The sequence below is a fragment of the Mus caroli genome, unplaced genomic scaffold (assembly GCF_978045245.1).
Source record: "Mus caroli unplaced genomic scaffold, Mus_caroli_1 scaffold_2, whole genome shotgun sequence".
Classification (NCBI taxonomy): domain Eukaryota; kingdom Metazoa; phylum Chordata; class Mammalia; order Rodentia; family Muridae; genus Mus; species Mus caroli.
The window spans coordinates 112,281,597-112,307,411 of NW_028227257.1; the positions used below are offsets into that span (position 1 = coordinate 112,281,597).

General features: G+C 43.1%; 1 protein-coding gene across 2 annotated transcripts in view; it reads left to right on the plus strand.

Moving 5' to 3' along the window:
* Positions 1-25,815, plus strand: part of Stk39 (serine/threonine kinase 39) — a 267,572-nt gene that overhangs the window by 149,982 nt on the left and 91,775 nt on the right. Inside the window, exons 11-14 of one of the 2 annotated variants that reach the window (XM_021156379.3) lie at positions 16,295-16,417; positions 16,505-16,534; positions 21,877-21,939; positions 23,832-23,899. In XM_021156379.3, the coding sequence (XP_021012038.1) occupies positions 16,295-16,417; positions 16,505-16,534; positions 21,877-21,939; positions 23,832-23,899 (284 nt within the window). The remainder of the gene's footprint in view (positions 1-16,294; positions 16,418-16,504; positions 16,535-21,876; positions 21,940-23,831; positions 23,900-25,815) is intronic. The other variant, XM_085834808.1, reaches the window with a different exon arrangement.

The window sequence follows — 25,815 nt, forward strand, 5'->3', positions numbered from 1 at the left end:
AAGGGGGATTGTAGTAGGTAAATAGGGAGACAGAAGTTATCAACAGGCACAAACCCATGTTGTTAATTTAAATTAAATAAAATTTAGTGCCTGATAAGGCATTAAAATTGAGTCGTCCTGTTATATTAGCAAAAAGTATAATGAGCTGGAAGCTTTCTGAAAATTAGGTTTCAGTGCTAACTAGGCTTATAAGGTTGTTCTTCATTTGAGGATGCCTTCTAGCACTGCACTGTGTCTACCAGCACTGCACCGTGTCTACCAGCACTGCACTGTGTCTACCAGCACTGCACCGTGTCCACTGTGTGCACAGAAATCACCTCCAAGTAATAAGCCTTCCAAAAGCGAATGAGCCGGTTGGCTCTCCAGGTTGACGAAGCTCCTTGTGGCTCGGTGACTCCACTCGGTGGATGATCATGCATGCTCTGGCATGTCTCCCTATGTTCTACTGACCACTGCTGTGGCGTCAGTCTCCCCAACACTCAGTCGGCCAACTCAGGGACAGCCGTTTTGTTGCTCTCTCATGCCTCTGTGTGTACAACCCAGCCCCGCCAGGCTCATCTTGAGGCTGGCCCACTCAAACAACGGAGAGTTTCTTCTCGAAAATAATACAACAATCATGTTTTAAATAACAGGAAGGGGAGAAAAGGGAAGGAATAGGTAAGGAAAAGCCTGTACCATTTGGTTTGTATGGTGGCAGCAGTGAGCTGATGCAGGCTAAGAATGATAGTGGTCCCTTCATGGTCCTTCCTCTCCTTGCAGCACACACTTACTCTGATTACTGATTTGCACAGTAAAATATAAAATGTCGCATATGTTTGGGAGCCTATAAGATGTAGCATTCTAATTTAATATATTTGATAAAAATATTATAATAGGGTAAATTGGTTCATTTTCTTAATATTGTTTTACATGGTAGATTCAGATGCATGAGTTATAATTAACAAAAATGTGAAATAGACGATTATCTAGTAGGATCCATCTTGCAAATCATAAATCAGTAAAGCTCACTTGCACAGTTCATACAAGCACTAAAAACATTCTATAACATGAAGATCACACAGTCCCAAATAAATACTAAATTCTATTCTTCCCTTTAGGTCCTTCATAGACAGACTCAGTTAACTATTTTCAAAAAAGAATTCTGTGCTGTACTGGTATTAATTCAAACATTTCATTCATTCATTCATTCATTCATCCTACCACTATGGAGCAAGTTACCCAAATCTTATTCAACCACCTGGAGTCTGCCAGCTAGTTCCCCATGCTGGGGGTTCAGGGCTACAGTCTTCAGTCTTCAGAACCTCTGAGAAGATTGTGCAATAAAAAGATGTGGAGATTCACAAGACTAGCTGAAAAGTTAAACTGACTGCAGGAGCAGTGAGAAAACCGTGGGCACTCTCAGAGGCCCCAGCTGGGTAGTGGTATGGATAGCTGAAAAAGCAGTCAGTTGTCCAGGATGCAGAGAACTTGGGCAGCTTCTCAGGAGCAGCTCTGGGTGTCTTTGCATTGCCTGAAGAGGTTTACGGTTGATCAAGGTGTAGTGCTTGGTGGCTCTTGTCAATATTGCCTCCGACTAGTGATAGGAAAGCTGGATTAGTAGGGCAAGGACCCATAGTAGCATGAGTTCAGAAAGGATCATAGGACAATAAACCAATAGCTTGTTCTATTCTCTTCCCTATAGACTTTTGGGTACAGTTATATCAGTTACAAGGCTCCCCCCCATATGCTCATTGATTCAGCTATTTGTAAGAGTATAATTCAGAATGCGAATATGAAAATAATATCCCATGGAAGTTTGTCTTCAATTAAGACGTGTGTCATCAATACTTTAAATCTCATTATGGCATTATAACCTAAATGCCACATTTTCTATCTGTGTGTAGAGATGGCAGAGAAAATCTGGCCTGATGTTATTGTCATCCATTCGTTAGTAATATCCATAATGACCTTGACTCTCCAAATTCATCATATTATGCTGCATATCTCTAAGAAAGTAGGCAAGTCTGCAGCACAGTGATTCGTTCCCTAAGAGGTTTTGAAGATCAGGACTCTGATTTTTGTTGTGTCCAGAGTAGAATTCACTATAAATTGGCCTTTTTAGAGTACATGTGGAGTTTGAGAACTGAACTAAATATTTCAGACATTTCATCTCATTTACCTGTAAAAAGCAGCTGATGCAGTAAGCAGTATCCTTTGAGATGAGTGGCTTCAACAGTGACTCCAGCAGTGACAACTGGGTGCAGTTGGAGTCCTGGTTCAGAAAACGTCTGGAAAGTTCCCCTATACTGGTGACGGTTGTGCTCAGCTGCTACCTCAGAGAAGGATTCTGATTTCATCCTTTTCACTCCCTGAGGTTTCTATGATACAAAGCAATTTTGTGTTAAAAACATTGGACAGCAGCATATCATACAGCGGTTCTCAACCTGTGGGCCGCGACCCCTTCATAGGTTCCCTCTTAAGGCCATCGGAAAACACAGATACTTACAAACGATTTATAACACTAACAAAATTAGCAACAAAAAATAATTCTATGGTTGGGAGAGGGGTGACCACAACATAAGAAACCATGTTAAAGGTTTGCAGCATTAGTAAGATTTAGAATCACTGACTTAATACATGCAACGTGTAAAAAAAAAATCTGTACATGATATGAAATAAAAAAAAGTATGAACCCGAACACTTGGCCTCATGTTTAGCACTTATGTAGATAATATGATTAGTACCTAAAAATGCAAAAGCTAGGTATTAAAGCGTCTGCCTCAGCTATTTTTCTTAGACTAATTAGCCCCTGTGATTTAAGAACTTTAGTCCTTTATCCCAAGATGATCTTCATATTTTATTGTGAATATGATTAATCCGCAATCTTTTCCTTGGTAGGTGTTTCTGTAGCCAATAAGTTCATAGATGATTAGATGACGTCTGAAGTGTTTCCAGTGTAGACTTGAACCTGCCTGCAGAGGAGGATGGTACTCCAAAGATTAGCAGAGGGCAGCGTGACAACATTCTGATCAAATGTTGCCTGATGTGTTAGGTAGTCAGAAGTGTGTGTGTGGGGGGGGGGCTGCACAGTGCGGTTCATGCAGACTTCCTTGAGACTGTGGTGCTTCCGTTGTTCAGTGTGAGGTAGATGGAAATCTTCCTTCTACAGAAGACATGCACACGTGTCTCGGGTGGTTAGACCTGGGAGCTCACTCACAGTTCATGCCAGTGTGTGTTAGAAGCAGAGGGAAGAGAGACAGCTACAGGGTGGCGGGGAGGGGTATGAGGGGGGCCGGGGGGACCTGAGCAGTGTCCACACAAGAAGGGTGTACAACTTAGGATCTTTTGGCTTGCTTCCTGCAAACTCAGGGCACTGCGGTGGGAATTTAAACAAGTTCCATCACTGAAACCACTGTACACAAGACAGCAGATGGGTGGGCCACGCCCAGGCTCCCAGTTCAAGAGTAGACATTGGGTTTTCTGAATGATCTGGGTCCCTTTCTTGCTTTTCCTCTCTACCTGCAGATTACCTCTGAGGCCTGTCTTGGGGTCAGGCAGACCAAATAGAAGATACTGGTTTGCACACATTCTTAGTTCCACTGTTGATTGGCAGGTACCATAAACAAATTAGATCCCTTGGGATAACGTGGACCCACTGGGAAGACTGGATTCACTTTGGGTCTTCATTTTGTCATACACAACTACCGATCCTGGGACTAGGGTTTTTCTCCCTCTGTGCTTCATTTTTATTAACCCCATGAGAATATACAACTCTAATTTATTGGATTCTTTTAAAACCAGGAGTTGGTCATATACTGTCTTTGTTGGGAAAAATATGTGAATTAGAATATATGGCTTGCTAGAACCTTTTACAAGGAAATTTATATTATTTATTTCACTGCTCTAGCAGCCTCTCTATAGTAAGAAATAAATTAAGATAAGTATAATTTATAATGCCCTTCCAATATTGAATTGAAGTGCAGTTGAATGTTACCCCAGAAATAGAAGTTCTGTCTGGAGGATTTTTACAGTGGGGCCTGCATCCCACCTTTTGTTAATGACCCAGAATTAATTTCCCTGATGTTGTAAGAGGCAGGAGTCTGGTCCTTGTGGAAGCAATCTGTTGTGTTAGCAATTGGAAAACAATGAAGAAACATTTTGTGAAGAACACAGCATCCAATACAGATCATGCTTGTATGGGGATAGTATCTTACTTCTTAGGAGAGACCTTAAGATCTGTTATAGATTAAAGATACAGACTATTTTCCCATGTTGGTATACACTAGTTTAAATAAATAAACTGAAGAAAAAATCATTTTGACTCGGTGAGGATGATTCTAACATAGACGGTATTCTCTCTAAGAGAATCAGTGATAGTTTTCTGGGTAGGAAAATGATAGTGTGGTGCACTCAGCCATCTCTGTTAGAGATGCGTGCTAACATATTCACAGGTGAGATGCTGCAGTGCCTTGGATTTGTTCACCAACAGATGGATGCATAGAGAAAACTATGATTATATACACATAATGGAGTTTTATTTAGCAGCAAAGAAGAGCTAAATTATGTAATTTTGGGGAAAATAGGTAGAAATAGAGATAGTGATGTTAAGAGAAATAAGCCAGATTCAGAGAGACAAAACACCACATTTCCCTCAAGTGAAACCTATATTCTACACATGTGTGCCATGAAAGGGAAGGGAATGAATAAGGTGGGATGGGAAGGGGTGGGCAAGTAAGAAGATGCAAGACATACCATTATGAAACCAACATCTTAGACAAGGAACACACCCTGGTAAAACAATAGTGTGTCAAAAGGAGCTATGGTTTATAGATAAGTCAGATTGGCAGTATGTGAGCTGGTGTGCTAATGTGGTTTGTTGTGATAATGTGGTTCTCTGTGTTTGTGAATGTTCTATTTAAAGCCAGAAGTTTATGTTTAAGCCAAAGTGAATGTTGTGCCATAAAGAAGAAAAAGTGGGTGGCCTGGTCCTATACAGTCAGCAACACTTAGAGGAGGCCTGCCACTCTTCCTGCCTGTGGGGCATAGTGTTTTGCTCCTATGACCCAGTAGTTAAGGGAGGTGCCTCCCTAACTAAGCTGAATTCCTGTGTTTAGGGGAGGGTAACACTGCGCCATCCAGGGACATGGGACCTTCTAAGAGGCTTAAGCCTCAAGTGGAAATAGAGGTACCGAGATTCCTCATCTCCTGGCAATTTTCTAACTTAAGCGGATGAATGTGGGGTCTGGGCTTAGGTAGAATGGCCAGTGGTTAGGAGAGAGCAGAGTTTAAATATCAGGCATGCTTCTGCAGGTTGACCTCATGGTGGAGTCACTGACTTTTCTTACCAGCTCAGACTTGTGCTGGAAACACACCCCTACTGTATCCACCATTGCTGGGCGTAAGCCTGAGTGGGTGCATGCTCGCTGACTACCCTCACGCCTGACACCTCTGCCCTTCAAAGACAACAGGCAGTGTAAATGAGTTGGCTACTAAGGAAAACGAGCTCACGGAAGCAATGTGGACTTGTTTGCTTCTTTGAATTAGCCCCAGCAGGACAGGATGTTACTGTGTCAGCTCAGAGGCAGATGGGCCCATCTGTTTCCACCTTCAGCTCTGCTGTTACTCATATTTAGAGCTATGTCCTTCCTCACAGGATCTTCAGATGCTCAGAAAATGGCCTGCAGTTATCTTGACATCAATTGGTACTTTGCGCAAGCAGGTAGAATAAATTAGGCTTCCCAACCACCCTGTTCTGTAGTCTCTGTTAGTCATTTCCTCACAATGAAATGATCTGTCATGGCAATGGACTATAGTTCTACAAGGATGTGACTGTGGGCCTTTGAGTCTCAGCGTGATGTTAAGTAGGTCCAGGACTGTCTCGTGTCTTGCATTTTCGTTTAGGATTATTATTTGATTTTATGTATTCATTGGTGACACTGTCCAGTGCCTGTGATACAAGTGTTGTGTGTAGTGGTGCTGGTTGCTCACAGAGCTGGTGGGTTCTCTGTCCCTGCAGCATCTGTTGATGATGTTAGGTCTGTGGGTCATGGACTTTGAAGAGCCATGGGTTCGGGGAACTAATAAGGTCTTCTTAATTGCTTGCACCCTAATGTCCCTTTGAGGATTCTGTGATGGATTGTTGCTGGGCTTGGACTTTCCTCTCTGGGGAAAAATGTGGGGAAACCTGGAGGGAAGTTTGATTATAAAACAAAGTTTGTTTTGAGCAAATTTTTCTATGGGCACCAGATAAATGAGATTCAACCAGAAAATATGTATTTAGCTGCCACTAAATTAGAATCCAGAATATTTTCCCTGTATCTTCATAATTTTGTAACAAGTGCCAGCTTAAACAAAAACCAAAACAAACTCAGAATCCATCATTCTATAGAATAATGTTCTATAATAACGCACAGAGAATTGGGTCTCTGACAGTGAGAAATTATAAGGCAGACATTAGCAAATATGAACTTGTGCCACAAATTGCATTTCTTTATTATTTTATAAATTTTATTATAAAAACTTGCAGTTAAGTAAAAACATCAAAATGATCATCTCTCTGATGTTTTTTTATTACCAAATAAATTACAGTTATTATGTGGTAAAGTGTTTTGTTAATGGTTTTACTTGCTGGAGAAAGCCATTTGCAGTGCCCGTGAGTCTCTCCTGTGGAAGCCACTGTTAGAAATGTTGGCAATCCTGACTTTCACAGCAACAGATGCCAGTGGAAATAAGTTGATGTTCTTGTTTGTTTTTTCAAGATTTATTTATTTGATGTTTATGAGTACACTGTAGCTGTCTTCAGACACACCAGAAGAGGGCTTTGAATCCCATTACAGATGGTTGTGAGCCACCGTGTGGTTGCCAGGAATTGAACTCAGGACCTCTGGAAGAGCAGTCAGTGCTCCTAACCACTGAGCCGTCTTTCTAGCCTGGTGTTCTTATTTTGACTCCACTGTCATGTCAGGTTTTAGAAGCCTCATTCGTTTCATTTTTAATGAGTGAAAAGGGTGGGGTACCCAAGTCCACATCACGCTTCAGTCCCTGGGAAAGTCAGTCTTTTCCGTTCCTTTTCACTACTACTTATAAAGTGGTAACTTTTTCAAAAGTCTTTTAAAGACACTTTATAAAGGCTTTATAATTTTAATTTTTAAACCCTTTGTTTTTTGACTGGAGTACAAATGCCTGATAAGTAAAGATAGTCTAGTGAGGGCTTCTTCTCCACACTTGATGTCCCTCTAGTGGAGCATTCCTGGGCTGCTCCTGCATGGCTCAGCAGTCATCTGATTGATGACCAGAGAGGGACTAGAGAACTGAGGAGTGCTCCCATTCTCCCCCCTCCCCCATCTTCTGGGGATCCTTGCATCACTATAGATCTGCCTGTGTGAGAGAGAAATGTGCTGGTCAGCATGTGAGTACCAGATAAGTCTTGTCTAAAGTGTGTCACAGTGACAGGATACTCACGGCGGAAGCCACAGCCCTGGACATTACCTTTGAAGTGCAAAGCTGATGTTTTGGAGCTGAGAGGATGTTCAGGCTTACTTCCAAGTGGGTATAGAACTAAGGAGGGAGAGAGAAATGTTACTTACAGAGTGAGTTCCAGACAGCCAGGACTACACAGAGAAACCCTGTCTCAAAAAACAAAACAAACAAACAAAAAAAAAGAAGCCCAAAACAGATAGAAGCAGAAGCACCCCTGTCAACGCAGCAGACCTCCCCACATCCTGTAAATTAAATGCTTCCAGAAGCACACAGATTTACCTAGACGTTTATGCGTGTGCCACTAAGGTAGTCCTTTGCATGCTGCTGAACGCTCTGGCCTCTGCTAGGTTTTTCTACTGATTGTATCTTGATGGTCTGCATGACTCCTGTAATTGGCTACACACTGTCCTCTGCTGTGGATGTCTGTTGATTTTACAGTCAGAGAATAAGCATGCTTCCACCTGAGCCCCCTAAGCATGACCCTGACAAGCAGTTCAGGCACCATGCGCTTCTAAGCGGCACCGGCGACCGCTGCTTGCCACGTTCCCCTTTCACAGGCAGTGGCCATGCCGTGTGGACCTCGGTGAGGGCTTTAAGGCTCTATTTGGGGCTTCCTGGTGGATGTTTACCGTCTGTGTGCTTTTTCCCGTCCCTGTCATCTAACCTGGGATCTGAGACGACTAGAACTGAAGCTGCTTTAGAGTGGTGCTTAGTAATTTTTACGAAGAAACACTTTGGAATTCATGTACACGAATTTACTATAACACAAATTAATTATTTTGGAACCTGGGATATACATTGATTAGTAGGATGCTTGTGTATCATCAGGTACAAGGTCAGGGGTTAAATCCCTAGTAGTAGCACATACATTAGACAAGGCAGCTCACGATGAAGATATAGGCAGTAGGATCAGGGGTTCAAGGTCATCTTTTGCTACATGGAAAGTTCGCAGCTAGTCTGAGCTTCATGAGACCTTGTCTTGAATAAAAGGTTTGTGTGTGTGTGTGTGTGTGTGTGTGTGTGTGTGTGTGTGTGTGTGTGTGTGTGTGTGTGTATGGGTCAGGTTGCTTGACTGAAATATAAGATCAGGACCGTTTTCTATCTAATGCGTTTCTGGGTTTGGATTAGTTTTTAAGTCCAGCAAATTAATACCTTAGGATATGAAAGTCTCAGCTCAGGACAGTCCAAGACCAGGCTGTCAGCACAGAGGGGATTTATTTGCCTTAGAAGGACAGAGGGCAGGGAATAAGAGGCAGGAGGTAGAGGAGGATGGAGGAGAAGGGAGAGAGGGATAGGGGAGGGGTGTTTGTGCTGCTGGGTAGAGAGGAGATCGGCATGGCCCTTAGGAAAATAGCAGTTTATAAAGGTGAAGGGTATCACCCTGCGTTAGGATTAATCAGACACCTTCATTGGGTGAGGTAAAGGGAGCTTTTGGATTGCTGGACTTCAGTGCTTTGATAGCTGGACCTTGGTGGTCACCTCAGGAGGAGGAAGTGGCCAAATAAGAGAACAGACCTCGGTGTCTTGTTTTAGGAATGTAATCTAACTCCCCCCCCTTTTTTTTTAGCAAGATAGAGGGAATTGGGGAGAAGAGCAAGGCTTGTCCAGTGTCATATTCACTAAGGCTCTGGATGGCTACAGTCCTTTCAGGATATCTCTCCAGACTGTATCCCTGTTGTTAATCAAAGGTCATTCTCCGTGAAAGGTTTACCAAGGTAGCAGTGTTGACTGTCTTCTTTGAACATAGGTTTATTTGAACCAATGTCTCGCCCCCTAGTCTTGGTAGGTGTCTTCTCATAGCACGAGCCTGTCACCTAAGTTATCGTGGTTCATGTACTGTAGTCGCTTCTCATTTTACTCTTTCCTCTGTTCCATTTCCTTAAGGATTCCACTTGGGGATGCTAACAGTTTCTGTTAGCAAAAAGCCAGAGGATGCCAGCACTGGTGTCTATCGCTCTTTTGCTGGGTACCTGCCTTTTGTAAATCCCAGTAACGGTGGTTGTAAGATGTAGTAAGTGGCTCAGTCAGGCAGCAGCCAGAGAAACAGAACCAGCAGGAGACCCAGAAAGAGAATCATTACACACGCAGAGAGGACACATTCAACTGTGGAACTGCTGAGGGTAGGCTGGAGTCCGCAGAGCCGCCTATCACAAGGGGCAGGCTGGCCCCTGAAGCAGGATAGAAGCTGTGACGGGGACAGCTTCTTCAGAGGAGTCCTGGCCCAGCTTGGAAGGCTTTGTTACTGATTGGATCAGGCCAGCCAGTTTATCAAGGGTAATTTCCCTTGATTTGATTGTGGGTTTTAATCACATAGGCTCAACACCTTCGATAGCCTCACCTAGATTACCTTTTGATTGAGTGACTGTGGACTGCGGTGTACCCAGGTTGACACAAGAGAGTGGGAACAGACCGTCACCCTGCTGCCCTGTTTCCTGGGAGAATCCTTCTGGCTCCAGCCTTTAGTTCTACTGCCCTCTGGAAGCTACAGTAAGCCTGCAGGCTCACCTTCCTCAGTCCCCAGCTCTCCTTGTGGAATTGAGTTCCCTTTAAACTTGCTGCAGAATCCAGGCAGCTTCTTCTCTGTGCCAGAGCCAAACATTATTCTCTCCTTTTCCCTTGGCTGTATGAGAAGGGTGTCTTCTCGATTTGAGTTATTTGTCTCCCCACGGCCGAGCGTTCCCATTGTTCTTCATTAGCTGAAGTTACATATCAGCTTGGCACGCATTCCAGCAGAAGCTTCGGTTCGCAAAGACAATGGTTGCAAAATTGGATGCTGCTTCCTTTCGTGGCTGGTAGCGGCTGTCATTGTTCTGTGTCACCCTTACTTGGAGGAATGCCATATAGGGAAATTGATGGGATTAACACAGAATAAGAAGTCTAATTGCCTCTCTATTCTGTGCTGCCTCTTTGAAAGACTTCCCTACATTCTCTTTGAAGACGCTACCCTTTCATGTTGGCTTTTCAAAGTTACAAAATTCTTTTGTCTCTACACGAACAGCAGCATTTATTTATTTTTTTAGTTTTCACAGTAGAACACCCTACAGGTTTCTGAGGAAGTTCTGCTAGGTGTCCTTCAGTGTTTGGAAGCACCCATTATTATTAACTTACCAACGTCTTCCCACGCTTTTCTGATCACCGAGAGAACCCTCCCAAGTCCCCGGTCTACTGCGATTTATGCTGTAGAGATAGGGATGCCAGGTTTTCTCAGGGCAGTGCGAGCTGGAGTTTAAAAGGTGTTAATAGGAATCAGTGAGGATAAGGGCCACAATTTAGCAGAAGTGACTTATCTCTGCCTAAAAGCAATAAGCTGGTTTTTTTCCTTCTTGATGTTTTAATGTGCAATAACATGGTCAGATGAAAATAATTTGTAAGTGTGAATTAAAATGGGATTTATTTTAGACCCAGCGCATCTACAGTTGCAAGAAGCTACTTGAGAAGTATAAAGTACGGTCAGGTCTGTGGTCGGGCATAGTGGGACTTATCAACTGCAACTTGCTCATCTTCAAAGAGTCACAGTGTTCAGAAGGGAAAAGGGAATTGAATGAATTCCTTATCAGCCCTTACCTTGATTATTCCTTTTGTGTGCCATGTGACCATAAGTACGGTGGCTTCAGACAGCAGCAGTTCTTTTTGGAGATCTCCTGTTTTCCAAGGGTCAGGAGTTAGGGAAAGCCTCGGCCTGTTGCTGTCTGACCTCGTAGAGGTTCGGTTACATGGGCTTCCTGAAGCTCTTTGGTAGCCCAGAACCTGCAGAACACAGAGGATGCTTGTGTGGTTCCTGAGCACCTTGGCCACAAGTGTTCACGTGACTACAGTGAAGTTCCATGAATGAACGTATAGGGTATATAGCCACATCGTTGTGTTTTTCTGACCTAGGCTTAGCAGCCCCTCTTTCTCGCGTCTGCTTCGTTTTGTCAGCCCTGAGAGATGCACTAACTTACTCAGTCAGATACAGGCAAAGGTGCTGGACTCTAGTTAGGTTACCCAGGCTGCCCTTGAACTCATAACCCACATAGGCCTTCAAGTATCTGTCTTCCTGACATAGCCTCCTGAGTATCTGAGAACACAGACAGACAAGTCAGGTCAAAGTACGTGTCATGCAAGTTTAAGTTAGCAGAGGCAAGGAAGAATGTAATTTGTATACACCCCAGCTATGGTGTATCTAAAGGGATAGAGTGGAGAGTGAGTCCTGAAAATGTATTGTCAGGGCAGAATCTCAAGAGATTTGAATGTTAAATGCCTGGAGTCATCCCGTGGGGTCAGAGTGAGAAAGTAAGTGTGTACTGCTTGACAAATGTGAAGGCTTGGAGATGAGCTCACATTGTGTTTATTGGGAAAGGCAGCACCAGTGCTGACAGGGACGGTGGTGGCAGTGCATTGTGGGAGGGGAAGAGGTAAAAGCTGCAAAATGAGGTGTTTGATAGACTTGGCTGTGAGGAAGAATTAATTCTATTAATAATATCGCCTTTCAGGTCTTGGGTGTTTATCATGAGGCAGGCGTCCTGCTGACAGCTTTAGCTGATCATGCCCTTTGACTGCTGTGATGGACGTGGTTGACGTGAGGCAAAATCTAGAGGTGTTAACTCAGATAACATCGGAGAATTGTTGGAATGAGGCTGCTCATAGAGAACTCTGAAATTTACTTTTCAGGCCTTGCTAAGGTGTTTATATCCAGCCATGGACTTGGAAATCAAAACTCAGACGTGCTGTGCTCCGAAGTCATCCTTCAGGATGGAAAGGGCGGCTGAGGAGGAGGCCTGTGGACGCACAGTCACACCATTTTGTGACAGTGCATAGTGGGGAGAAGCAGCCATGTTTATGGCTAAGACAGAACAGAGAGCAGACACAGGCAGAGGCGGATAAATGATGGAGCGCAAACAGAATGAACACAGAATTGAGAGCTTGAGGTCAAAGAATGGGTGTAGCCATGCCTGCACGACAGCTGGGAGTTGGATGTACAGGCTGACCCAGGCGGCCTTCTCAGTGCTGTGCTAGACTGGACCAGTCACCCAGAGGAGGGGAGTGTGAAGCTTGAGGCAGTGCAAGCAAGGAGAGTCAGCCAATCGAGAGACCTCCAGGCTGTGTGTGGTGGCAGGCAGGAGAAGACAGAGCTGGAGGGGCCCTGGAGGCCAGGCAGCACATTCAGGACAGAGATGCATGCCGGGAGAGCTGATGCCAAGGTTTGAGCCCCAGAGACAGTGAAATGCTTACTGCTGAAACCCTACCACGTCTCATTTTGTTTGCTAATTTTTGATAACTTAGAAGGCTTTTTGTTTGCTTGGCATTGCCTCAAGTATGTTAAAAACAGCAATTAATTAGAAACAACTTTAATGCTTCTTGTTAGTAGAAAGACTAGAAATAGAAATACGCTTGTGCTGCTTTCTGCTGTTCATTGGAGCTTGGGGGAGGGGGGCGGCTGAGGTGGCTCGTCCCCCGTGATCGGGAGCAGGGCAGGGGCAGGCACATGGTGGGTCTGCAGGGGAAGAGAAGCTGAGTTCGGGCATCTCAATAACGGTGAAAATTATTCCAAGGAGGTTCCGAGACTCAGTGTCTAGAGGGTTATGTGGCAGCGGCAGGTGTTGATGGTGGTCGGTCAGTGGCTGGGTGTGCCTGCTGGACCACATTCTTCTTTTGCTCAGCAGTACATCCATCTCTGTGGTCAAAGGCTATGTATAACAAGTCTCTCTGTTGGCTCCCTTAGAGGTTCCTTATCTGTCCTGGTCTGAAATCAGGGGCTGTGTAGAAAGTCATACTTAAAAGATGCTTCCAGGGCTACACAGAGAAACCCTGTCTCGAAAAACCAAAAAAAAAAAAAAAAAGGAAAAGAAAAAAGATGCCACAGGAACCTTTAGGGCATGCTGGCCTTGTCCCACCATGCTCCCTTCTTTTGCCTGCTGCTGTGTCAAATATTTGTGCTGGACACCTGCCCAGTGGCCACTGTTCCTCTTGTCTGTTTTCTGTTCCCGCCCCCGCCCTAGTGGGAAATTAGAGCTATGGTTCCTTTCTGTAATGAATTGTAGTCATCAAAAGAGATGAAAATAAAGGCTTCCCTCCCCCAAATCTTTTCACACTCCTAAGTCAGAAGGCCACTTGTAAAATATGGGGAATTTAGGTGCTTTGACTCTGTGAGGTAAAAGTTGTGGCTTTGCTCTCGTAAACACCCTCCAAGGATGTAACTTCGTGCAATTGATTTTCTTTTCCTCTTTACTCGTTGTCACTGTCACATAAACACAACATAAAACCCGGCTTTCCATTTTTGCTGCAGTTTTATCCTTAGGAGTGAGCTGAGGACCACTGCACAAACTTGGGTTTTTATTCTTGATACTGTTAAATCTATATTTTCCTTGATAAGTTTTGGGATGTTCTTGGTTCTGATTAAGTTACCGTATATACTTACTAGTTTGTTCAACCAGCAGCTGGTTAAAGGCCCATCCTATCATATCTCTCAATAGCCAGGGCTATAATCCTAGACATTGTGTTTTATCGTTTTCTCTTTCAGCAAATAAAAACTAAGAGAGAAGCAGCCAGGGTTCTGCAGTAAAGCAGACACAGAGGGGAGAGGTATCGTGTGGCTTATAGATTGGAAACTGACAGATCTCAGGAAGGCAGTACTTGGACAGAACAAGGCGTGGTCTGTGTCCCAGGGCACAAGTCTGAGCTGTTTACAGGAGGAAGGAGGTGCATTTTGTGTCATTTAATAGAGAATATTAAATTTATCAATGATCCTTGGTTTCTGCAACTTTTCATAAAGATGGAGTTTTATTTTGGTTTTTGGTCTACGATTTTATTTGCTCTCTCACTTCTTAGCTGAAAGGCTTTCAGCTTTGTAATTGTCACAACTCTAAGTCCCTTTCTTTTAAATGTAGTCATTAACAAATACCCCTCATCATGAGTAGTGTTGCCAAAGAAATTAATTGTATATGTCAGTAGAGAATTATTTCTTCTTCCCTTACCCATTTCTTGATAGTTTGGAAATGAGCAATCTGTTCTAAAAATCCTTAAGTGCATTTCAGCATCCATTTCTGTAGTACTTTGCCAGCATCTATAAGAACCATTAAAATGGCTAACATGATAATAGGTTTTTTGCTGCAATTCAAAATCCAAGTGGGAGAAAACAACTATGCTAAGCACAGAGGGTGACGTTTTGGTTTTTGTAGTGCTAAAAAATGACTGCATTCTTCAAAAGTTAAATTATGAGGAACTTTTTCGTTCTTCTGAATTTTTTTTCTTTTGGAGCTCAAATATTTATGAACAGGCAGTCAGAGTTACTTTCAAAGATGATGCATGATAATGCAGCCCACCTCTGAGCATGCGCTGTTCATGTCTTCCTGTTAACAGGACATAGATACTACTTGACTTGTAAGCTATCAGTGTTTCTCTCTTATTTAATGACATGCCTGTGATATGGCTCAGTGGTTTCTATTGCAGAAAAATAGTCTTTGTCACATCACAGACGTCCGTGCATGTGTGTGTGTGTGTAGGTTAGAAGACAATTAATGGGTGACATTTCTTACATAATGCCCACCTTTCCTTTTTAAACTCAGGCCCCTCTACTGGCCTGGAACTACCAAGATTAGGTTAGGCTGGCTCCCCAACAAATCTCAGGGATCTACCTGTCTTCCTCTCCTCAGAACTGAAGTTGTGCACACCGTCATGCAGAGCTCTGTTTACAAGGGCTCTGGGCATTCAACCTAGGTCTTTGTGACTGCAAGACAGGAACGCTTCCCATCCCAGGTCTCCCCGGAACCCATGGACTTCCCATATCATAGACTTTCAAAGTCTTCCCAGCACATTCTCTAGATAGCTTCTTTCTGATTTCAGTGACATGGGAGGGGAGTTGGGGAGAGCAGGGGGTCGTGGTGGGTGGGATGAGCTGCTTTTCCTTGGGTTGCTTTCTGGGTCTTCATCTCCTCGTTTGTGAAATGAAGGGGTTGAGCGCCCTTCCACTTGAAGCTCCTGGGAATCAGTGACCCGCCTGCTGATTGTTCACATGGTGCTCAGCTGTTGCGCAGCTTTGCCAAATCACATCTCACATTACTGTAGACAGCAGCCTATTCTCCATTGTCCTCTCCTCATAAAAGCTTTTCCTTACCGGCCACAGCACACCTGAAAGCATGCCCTATGGTTGATATGACACACTGACACCGTGTCCCCAAATGCAATAACGCAGGAAGCCTGATGTCCAAGTTGAGGATGAAGATGCTGCACTTATCATCTCACAAGTGGCAAATGTGCTGAGACGTGTGTTAGGGCTAGTCTAATGCTGTCTCGTTTTGCTCAAGTAGGTTGAATAGAATCCTGGGGATGTAAGCTTAATGTCAGGCTCTGAAAAGGAGCAAGGTAGCTGTGGAAGCGGATTTGCTCTGTGGACATAAGGTTTTAGACTGCTGGTACTCTGACTCAATGCAGTTCATCAGGTGCCCAGATTTCTTTGCCTCTGCACAGTCCACATGCAGTCAGCCACTTGGGCGCATTTCCATAGGCAATTTTGAAACTTGGCTCATGACTTTGTGTGATAACTAAGTTTCTAGCTTAAGTAAAAGTGAAAAATGCAGTCTTTTTTTTTTAATGGTTCACATGCTTGGTATTCTTTAAAAACTTTTTTTTGTTCTATATGTGATACTAATGTGTTTCAAGAAAGTATATTTGGAAGGATGTTGAGGGTAGAAGTCTAAGGTGTATTATCTTTTGGTATGTTAGCTTCCAGTTATCTGTGGATTGAGACCCTCTTGGGTTACCTTTCAGAGTCTTGTGTGTGTACTGGATAACCTAAGTAGCAGTACCAATGACTGCTGTGCCCATCCGACCCATGAAAGTGTGGCTTATTTTGGTGCAGGTAAGGCGAGTTCCTGGGTCGAGTGGTCACCTTCATAAGACCGAAGACGGCGACTGGGAGTGGAGCGATGACGAGATGGATGAGAAGAGCGAGGAGGGGAAGGCAGCCGCCTCCCAAGAGAAGGTAACCGCCCTGGGCTACCACTGGCTGTCTTGTATCCTGGCTCTGTGGAATTCCATGAATTTTAATGGACATATCCTTGTTTTGCAGTCACGAAGAGTAAAAGAAGAGAACCCAGAGGTGAGGAGCTGTGATTATGTATGTATGAATGTATGCATGCATGTATGGATGGGTGCATGTATGTATGCATGTATGTGTGTATATGCATATTTATTTATTCACTTTCTAATCCCCCATGTGGCGGCAATGTTTGATCCATTTGGGAGACGGTTCTGAAAATCTCATGGAGCAGGAGAGAAAGGGAAAGCACATAGATTTTATTGGCTTGGATTCTGTCAGAGTTACCTTGGCCTAATTAGAGTGTGGCAAATGACTCCAGTCTGTGAGCCTCTGCTCTTCCCCATGCTGTGGGGTGATCACAGTGCTTATGAGGTAGCCACAAAGACTGGAGGAATCCCATTGGACACACACAGAGGAACCCTTGGCCCTCACAGGGAGATAATTATTTCTAGCTTGTAGTGTTACACCATTTGGAAAATACTGAAAGCATGCAGGTAAAATTTCCCTTATACTTTAATTTATAAAAAAAGAGAGCCGGTTGAATGTATATGTCTTGCCCTTTCCATGTGCTGGGTGAATTAGAGGTAAGTGAAAAACACCCTGACGACTGGTCACTTTTTGACTGAGATCATTTATTTTTTACTTACTTCCTCCATATGATTAATTATCCTAATGCCCAATGATGATTACAGCATGCTAATTCTCATAGAGGAAATTTGAGAATATTTAAATAGCTCCCAGCATCTCCCAGTCAGTAATTAATAGCTACCTTCCTAAGGCCTCATTACAGAACTGAAAAACTGTGGCCTAGAAACGATATCCCAACGTCTTCCTTTTATTTTTTAATTAGCAGACATTTCCTTTGGATTAAGTGAAGTCCACCTTACCTTGGGTTTGAAGTCTCAGGGCTGGCTGTGCTTTTAGCAGAGCAGTTGCAGAGCCATAGGCCACACTGTGCCCTTGCCCCTCAGAGCACCCTGCGCTCTCTTCATCTCCCCGGTTAAGAGAGGTCTCTGCTGTGCTTTCTCAGGTCCCTGCCTACCAATATTGGCTCTCTTTCAGATCCCCCCTTCTCACTGCTTGTTCTTTGAATTCCTCTCTTTATTTCATACTTTACAACTTTGCTCAGGGACGTTGTTCTCTATGGGAAAACCACCACGGAGCCCCTGCAGTGGGGCATACTGGGGTAACGTTGTATTGGGAGTTTAGAACAATCGTACCTAGCTAAAACGAACTCTACCCTCTCTTGCCTATGTTCCCATTGTGCCTAGAGCAGAGCACAGAGCTGAAGGCTTTTCATTTGCATCTAAACTGTCTCTGACGAAAGGGGTAAGTTCTGCATAGATGCAGAGCAAGTGAACAGGCTTCCACATGCTGTTGTTGACTCAAAAAGTGTTGTGGTCCAGCCACCTTTGGCTAGAAAATGAGGGTAGTATTTTATTTATACACATGTCCCCTTCGCATACAGAATATACTGTTTCTGTTTGCTGGTAACACGAATATCCGGGCACTAGAATAAAAGCATAACAGAGAGGTATGAATAGGCTATAATATTTATATGGTCAGAGAAAGAATAAAAGATCACAAGGTGTTAGGTAGTTGATGTGAAGTTCAGCAACAGCAGCTCTGGTACCACTGTGTAGACAGAGCGAGATGTGGTGTTTTACGAGTCCTGTGCTTGTGAGAGGCTGTGTGCCATCCTTAGCAGGCTAATGAGCACATGCAGGTGCAGGCATTACAGAACCTGTTGAAGATTGGACAAGAAGGTCTGAGTAGGTATTTGTCTGTGGGGCACCCAGGGAAAGGTAGTCCTTAGGCCAAATTTGGAGGTTCTAACTTGGAGAGAATTTCCAGTATGGATTTTTTAAGGTTTCAGAGTTCAGCTGGTTTGCTTGAAACTCATAGCCCAGCACTTTGAAAAATTGGCCCAGTTTGAAAATTATGATCTTCTGGGAAGCTTACCCACCAGTAATTAATAATTTGCAGCAAATGGATAATTGCCCTCCTCTATTTATCATCTTGTTCTACTTGGAGACAGAAGTCCACGGAGACCAATGTTCATTAACAACAATACTAATATTAGAACTAGAGAGAATTAATTGATCAAAAACTGAGCCCATACATCATGTCTGTGTGGAACGGTGTTAGACACAATGGGGATTTATGCACCAAGTGGAGAATGGCTGCTTTCTGGGGAGCCTTTTGTCTTTGGGGAAGGGTTAGGAGGAAGGCCTGGCTAAGGACTCTTTCGGGTAGTGTTGCCTAGCTCATAAATTATACTAAAAATTTCTAGTTACTGCCCACTGTTGATTTTTTTGTTTGTGTGTGTGTGTGTGTGTGTTTTCTTTTTTCAAAACAGGGTGTCTCTGTGTAGCCCTGATGTCCTGGAACTCACTTTGTAGACCAGGCTATTCTAGAACTCACATATATTACTTCTGCCCCCTGAGTGCTGAGATTAAAGGCATGCACTGCTTGGCTTTGGCTTTGATTTTTCTTTTGGGAAGTGGTTTGGGATTTCTTTTTGTCAGATTCTGAAGTAAGTACCTGTTATATGACTCTGGTCATTTTTGCTTCACTCTCTTAATTTTCTCCGTGACAAATGATGCTGACTTTATTTAAATCTAGTTCCCCTTGGTTTCCTTTAACGGAGGAAGGCAGTCAGCAGGCTTTCACTTAAACAGTTCCCTTAAAAAGTCAAGTCGGTTAGAAGATGTGAAAAGACTTGCTGCCCTGCCTCCAATCACAGCAGGCAAAACCTTGATTCTTAGACTCAGCCAGTAGAGTTGAATTTCCTTTCTAGTTTAGGGTTAGGTCTAAGCAACTCTGATTTGTAACTTCTGATTAGTGGTTAGGGTCTAGACACCTGACTAGGAAAACTGCAGCAGTCACTCTGAATCCAGATGTGCAGAATGACACCCCTGAATGAGTGACTGAATAAATGAACAAATAAATAATAAAAGAAGGAAGCTGAAATTTTTCAGAAATCACCTGAAAAATTGCCCTTGACTTAAGCTAAGCAGATCCCACAAGGAGGCTGTTGAAGGGCTTTGCTCTCCTGTGTCTAGGATAATTACGAAAGTCTCTGTTTGCTGGCTCTCGGATACTATTCTCATTAGAGAAGTATTTCAATACGGATTTAGACTGAATTAATTTTTACCAGGTTTAACTAAAGATTAAGCACATGTGAAGATTACATTTATTTCTGTTGCTTGATTTTTCTTTTTAAACTGCCACTAGCTTTTAATACCATCCTGATGAAAGGTGTTTCTCCATTGCTTAGCAGCTCCAGACGTGTTTGTTTTCTCTCTCTGTATAAAGGCAGAGAAAAGGCCTGATCTCTTCCTGAATATGTTATGCTGACCTCTGTCTGTCACAGGCTGCTCTGCTCAGCCTGGGTTGCAGCTGCTGCAGTGTAGTGCAGGTCACTGCCCTTCAGAGTACTTGTGACTGAAGCGAGATGTGTGATCAGAAATCTGTGATTCCAAACATCAGCTTTGTGCTTTAGAATAATTTTCAGTTCGTACAAATGCTGCAAAGGTAGTGGACTCCTCCCCTAGTTTCTCCCTGTGTCCAATTTTTACATAATCTGGGCATATTTATCAAAACTCAAAAATGGATTCTGCTACATTATTATCAGCTAAGTTTCGGAATTCTTAATAGATTTTACTAGTCTGTCCACTGATGCCCGTCTTCTGCTCCAGTAGGATGCAAACCAACACAACACATTGCGTTTTCTTACAGTGTTATTAAAAATAGAAAGAGAGCAGACAAGGCCCTGCTCTGAGGACTTGGGGAGCAGGCAGTGCCTCTTTTTCCTTGTGAAGCTCTGAAGCAGTTGCCTCTCTTTGACCAGGTCTGAGGTCCCTGTCAGACTGTCAGAGTCTGTGTCCAGAGTTATAGCCATCATTCATCTCTAGTTTTTCTTCTTTCTTCCCGTCAAAATGCATATCCGCTCAAGGACTTTTTCTTGTAGCAAATTGTTTAGACAGAAAGCAATTTGGTACAGTTTCTGTACTGTGGAAAGGTAACTGCTGCTAATCCTGTCAGCTTTCTTGTGGGGTTTCAGTTTGATGGAGTTATGCAGCTGTGGCTTAATTTCATAGAGTTATCTCACAGCGGTGACAGTCGGAACTGCACTTGATTGGTAGTGAGCACACTTTGTATAGGAGAGCTTTCTCTTACCTTGAGCACCCGTGCATGTTTGGAGGAGTCACGTGTCCTGTGCTAGAAGTAGCTGCTTCATGACATGCAGTGTTAGACGTATGTGGGACGTTGCAAGGTGTGTGGTACTTCTGTCCAGTCACCTGGCTGGCTCTCCGTCCTGATGCTAGCTCAGGAGCAAGGGGTCAGGGAAGGAGGGGGCAGACTGGGGATCAGCCTGCATGATTCTTAGGGGGGGTGTTAGGTTGAGGGTTTTGTCCTCTGCTACGAAGTGGTCAGAGGTTTGTTGTGTTTCTAAGAGTCATTTTTTCACGAACATGTTATGCAAATTTTCAAGAATAAAGCAGAATTAAATTCTGTTGTAGTGACATACCAAAGACTGTGTTTCCACTGTCACTAATGTTGCTTTTCCGTACATGTGTCCTGTTTATCCATTTGCCCACCTTAACTTTTCCATGCATTTCCGAGTAATCCAGAGGCATGAGTGTTACCTAAGTAAATAGTGAATAACAATTAATAACACTTCTCACCATTGCTTCAGTTTGAATGAAGTTGTTCTTTTTGAGTGAACTCAGAGAGCAGGCATTTTATACTCTTAGACTGGAGAAAATGCTTGCTGTGAAGTTTTCTGCTGATTTTTAGTATTGGTAATGAATTAGAAATAAGATCTCTATCCTTCATTTTCATTGCTGTTTCTCTTTGAGTGTGGTGGGGTTTGTTGTTGTTGTTGACTCTCTCAAGTTTATGCCGCAGGGCAGTGATCACAAAAGCAGAGCTCGAGGCGGAAATACCTTAGGACCAGACCAAAACTCTCGAGTGAAAAGTTACACTCTTGCCGTTCTGTTGGTTTTTCCACCATATTTACTTGCCCAAGCAACAGTGAAAAATTACCCGAAGTAATGATGTAAAAAGCAGGTTTTGCTCACTCTTCATATCTTTTCATTAAGGCCCCCTTAACAACAGAGGGAATGATAGTATGAGACTGAGTTATTCTTTTAAAGCATGCATAGAGTATTCATTGCATAGATTTTCCCCTTTCTCCATGAGATTCTGAATGGCAGGGCAAGCAGGCTCTATGGTTCAAGGGTAACCAGCAGCAGGTGGGCCATACTTTATCTAGATGTTGTTGCCTAAGGTCTTCTAGAAGTGTCATCTCTGATGATCAGGATGCAATGTCCCAGTCACTAACCTCTCTCTCCCTTTGGCTTCCTTGCTTGTCATAACACTGCTTTTCTTAACAGATCTCAGTGAACGCTGGTGGTATCCCTGAGCAAATACAGTCTCTCTCTGTGCACGACTCTCAGGTTGGTTCCTCTGCCAGTTATTTTTATTTGAAATGCTTTGTAGACAACTCCATAGAGAAGACAACTTCATCGGGTTTTAGACCTATAGTCAACTTCAGGGTAGTGCTCCCAAAATCCGGGGCTTAAAAAAGCAACAGTAGAAACCATCTCTTTAAGCAGGTATGGAGAAAGAGACCATCCCCACTCTCAACCATCCTTTACAAGATGCTCAGCCCTAAATAACAGACTTTGGAGAAGGAATAGATTCCCCAGGTGCCTCTGGAATCACCAGTACTGTGGGCATTAAGTAAAGAGAAGAAAATGATTAAGCCTGTTGTGCTTCAGCCATCAAACACTGTGGTTAATTGATACTTTCCTCCCTTGTTTCCGATTGGATTTCTATAACCTCTCCTGATGATTCTTTTATCATTGAGTTTTATGTGCCAATTGATCTCTACAACTTGTCTTATTAAAATAGCAGTGCAGTGCCTGTGCAGCGCATGTATGATGCATACTTAGAACGTGTATGACAGGAGCATGTGCTGTGGTTGTGTTGGGTGGTGAAGGCATCGAGGGAAGGTTGTGGATACAGAGCCCCAGGACTGGCCCAAATGTTTTGCTATATAATCACACTCTGCTTATATGTCTTTCTGCTTTATTGCTTCTGTATTTTATGAGGCAGCTGTGAATTGAGGAGGTGTTTAGACAGAGCGGCTCCATGACTACAGGAAACCTCTCTGAGGTCTGGTAGCTACTCCTTGTCTTTTACAGCTACAGAAAGACATGCAGAGGTTAACTGGTCTGTGCAAGGCCATGTTGCTAGCTACACAGAAGCAGAAGTAGGATCCACTTTCAGTCTTTACACTCTTATCATCCAACTCAGTCAAAGACTCTGAGTTAACCATAGGGTTAGCTTCCCCATAAAAGACAAATTAGGAGGAAGTATGGGTCCAAAAGCAAAGGAGGCAAACAGGAAAAGGGGGCTGCATCGATTAACATTTTATGTTAATTTCATGGCTCACTTTTACATCTCTTACTTTCCCAGCAACCTTTTGAGAGAAGTGGGATACCTATTTTGTAAAGGAAGCAACAGGCTCTGAGAATTGCCTGCCCATGCTATACAGTAGGTTACCAGCAGAGCCAAGCTTTACCTGAAATCTTTTATTTTTCTACTTCAACAAGGAGGTCTGATCAAGCCTGGGTATTCACAGGAATAGTCTGTGTCATAGAGGCATCCATGATGGATGGTCTGTATCAGAATGATAGGTGAGATGTGTAGGGAGAAAGAACGTTGATTAATCTGTCTTCATCCTTGATGCTTATGTTTAATGTACCTAAGTCATCCCATCCCACCACCTCCCCATCACATACAGTCTGGGGATAGAACCTAACGCTTTATGCATGATGGGCAAGTAGTCTGCCCCTGAGCCCCACCCCTAGCTCTTGCCTTTTTGAGACAAGTTCTTGGTATGTGGCTTAAGCTGCACTTAAATTTGCAATTCTGCTTCCATAGCCTTTAATGCTGGAATTACAAGTGTCACAACCATCCCTGGCAAGGTTCCTTACCTTTGTGCATCTCCAAGGTCCAGTGCATGTTGGCTCTGCTCTCTGGACCAACAAAGTGCCACTTTAGATGGATGGCCTTAATTTGGACAAGATGCAGCAGTATTGAGCACAGAATCCACCCTATGACTGAGGCTGTCTATAGGGAGCATTCACACCCACAGTATGACGTTAATTAAGCATCTTTCTGAGCCTCAAAAAAAGGTCTTGGGAAACCAAAAAAGACCTTCTGGGATAAGCACTAATCTTGAAGTTTCCAGAAAGGGCTGTAGGAATCAAGAGATATTGAGACTGTATTTATCCTTTTCCCAATAAAGCTTACAACATTGTTTGTTTTTTTCTTTTCAAAGGGCCAACCAAACGCTAATGAAGACTACAGAGAAGGTCCTTGTGCAGTCAACCTTGTTTTAAGATTAAGGTAAATAAAATTATTTTGCATCCTTTTTTCCCTCTACAAAATTCTGACCTCCTCCTTTAACTTTTCATAATATTAGGATAAGATGAAATTGTTAACTTAACTTGATTTTCCCAAACAACAATGTATGCCACATTCCTGGAACTAATTATACTCCTTTCATTGCTTGCAAAACGATTAATAAGAGAAACACCATTTGAAAGCATCTGTAGGCTCTATATACACTTCATTACATTTTTTTCTCTCCTTGCTTTTTTTAATCGTTTTTTTTTCTTTTTCCTTTTTAACAATGTAAGATCACAGTAAGAGATTTTTAATGAGTCTCTTTCACACTCCGGCAGTCAGTTTCTGACAGAAATAAACCATGCTTGTACTACAAGTTGCCTGTTCGGAACATTTTTCAGTGGCAGGTTTGATCAGCCACTGTGGAGAAATGACAGATATATTTTGAAAGCACTTTCAATCTTCTAGGAAATGGATACAAATATGGCGCCTGACAGTCCCCAGCCTCCTGAATGAAAGCTGTTTCTATTTTAAGACCTTTTTCAACTTAAAGGTCTGTCCTTGCAGATGTTCTTTGTTAAGGATATAGTACCTCCAGAGGAAGGGAAATTGGGTAAACTTAATTGCAGCCAGCCTACTTTGCCAGTAGGTCAGTCAGGATGCTATTGAATTTCTGAAGGTATAAAGGGGAGTCATGGGTTCTCTTGACAGGATTACACACAAAGCTTTTGTGGTTAATGAGCATATTCACAGCTGTGACTGGGCAAAGTGGATCTCCAGCAAGGCCAAGGTTGGTTTCCCACTCATGGAGTTATCAGAATCCATAGGAAGAGAGTCCATTGCTCTGAATACCCTTCCTTCTTACAGGTGTGCAGACTCTGCGGCGTGTTTACACCTTCTAGGGCACGTCACAGGAGTACTTGGTGACATTTAAGTTAGAGTGGATGTAGAAACCAAAGACAGAAAATATTACAATGCAGTAGCTTTGAGGAATATGTACAATTAGTACAATATTAGCCAAAGAATGAAGTAGGCCATTTCATACTTTTGCCTTTTGAACCAGAGTAGAGATTTAAATATTCAAGTTTGGTTCATTGTATATCTAATTCTCTGAAAGAAAAACCTCCATCAAATGAAAAGAAAGGAAGGGAATGTTGGTACATATTATTGACGGTATTGTACTGGATAGTTTTATGTCAACTTGACATTAGCTAATATCATTTGAGAGATGAGAACTTTAATTAAGAAAATACCTCCATAACATTAGGTTGTAGACAAGCCTATAGGGCATTTTCTTAATTAGTGACTAGGGAGGGCTGTGCCCAGCCCATTACAGGTGGTGCCATCCCTGGGCTGGTGGCCCTGGGTTCTATAAGAAAGCAGGGTGACCAAGACATGGGGAGCAAGCCAATAAGCAGCATCCTCTATGGCCTCTACATCAGCTCCTGCTTTCAGGTTCCTGTCCTGTTTGAGTTGCTGTCCTGACTTCCTTTGATGAGGAACAGTGATTTTTCTCTACAAGTTGCTTTCGTCATGGTATTTCATCACAGTAATGGTAACTCAAAGACAGGTATATCAGACTTAATGATGTGTAAAATGTACCCCAAGTGGTGACATGAAACAACACTCCCGTATTGTTTCATCATGTTAGAAGTGCAGGGCTGGCTTTGCTGCATTCTCCAATATCTTATAAGACTGAAATTAAGGTACTCTGCCTACTGAGGTTCTGGTCTTCTGCTAAGCTTACCTGGGCTGTTGGCCAACTGAATTCTTTAGACCTGTAGACTCAGGCTTTTAGGAATAGCTCACCCTATTTATTAGTCGTCTTCATACCAAGGGGAGAGGGTTATGAAATAGGCTATGTACATGAGGAAATAGAACTTTTAGGATCATTCCAGAGCTCTGAAATCCCTAGA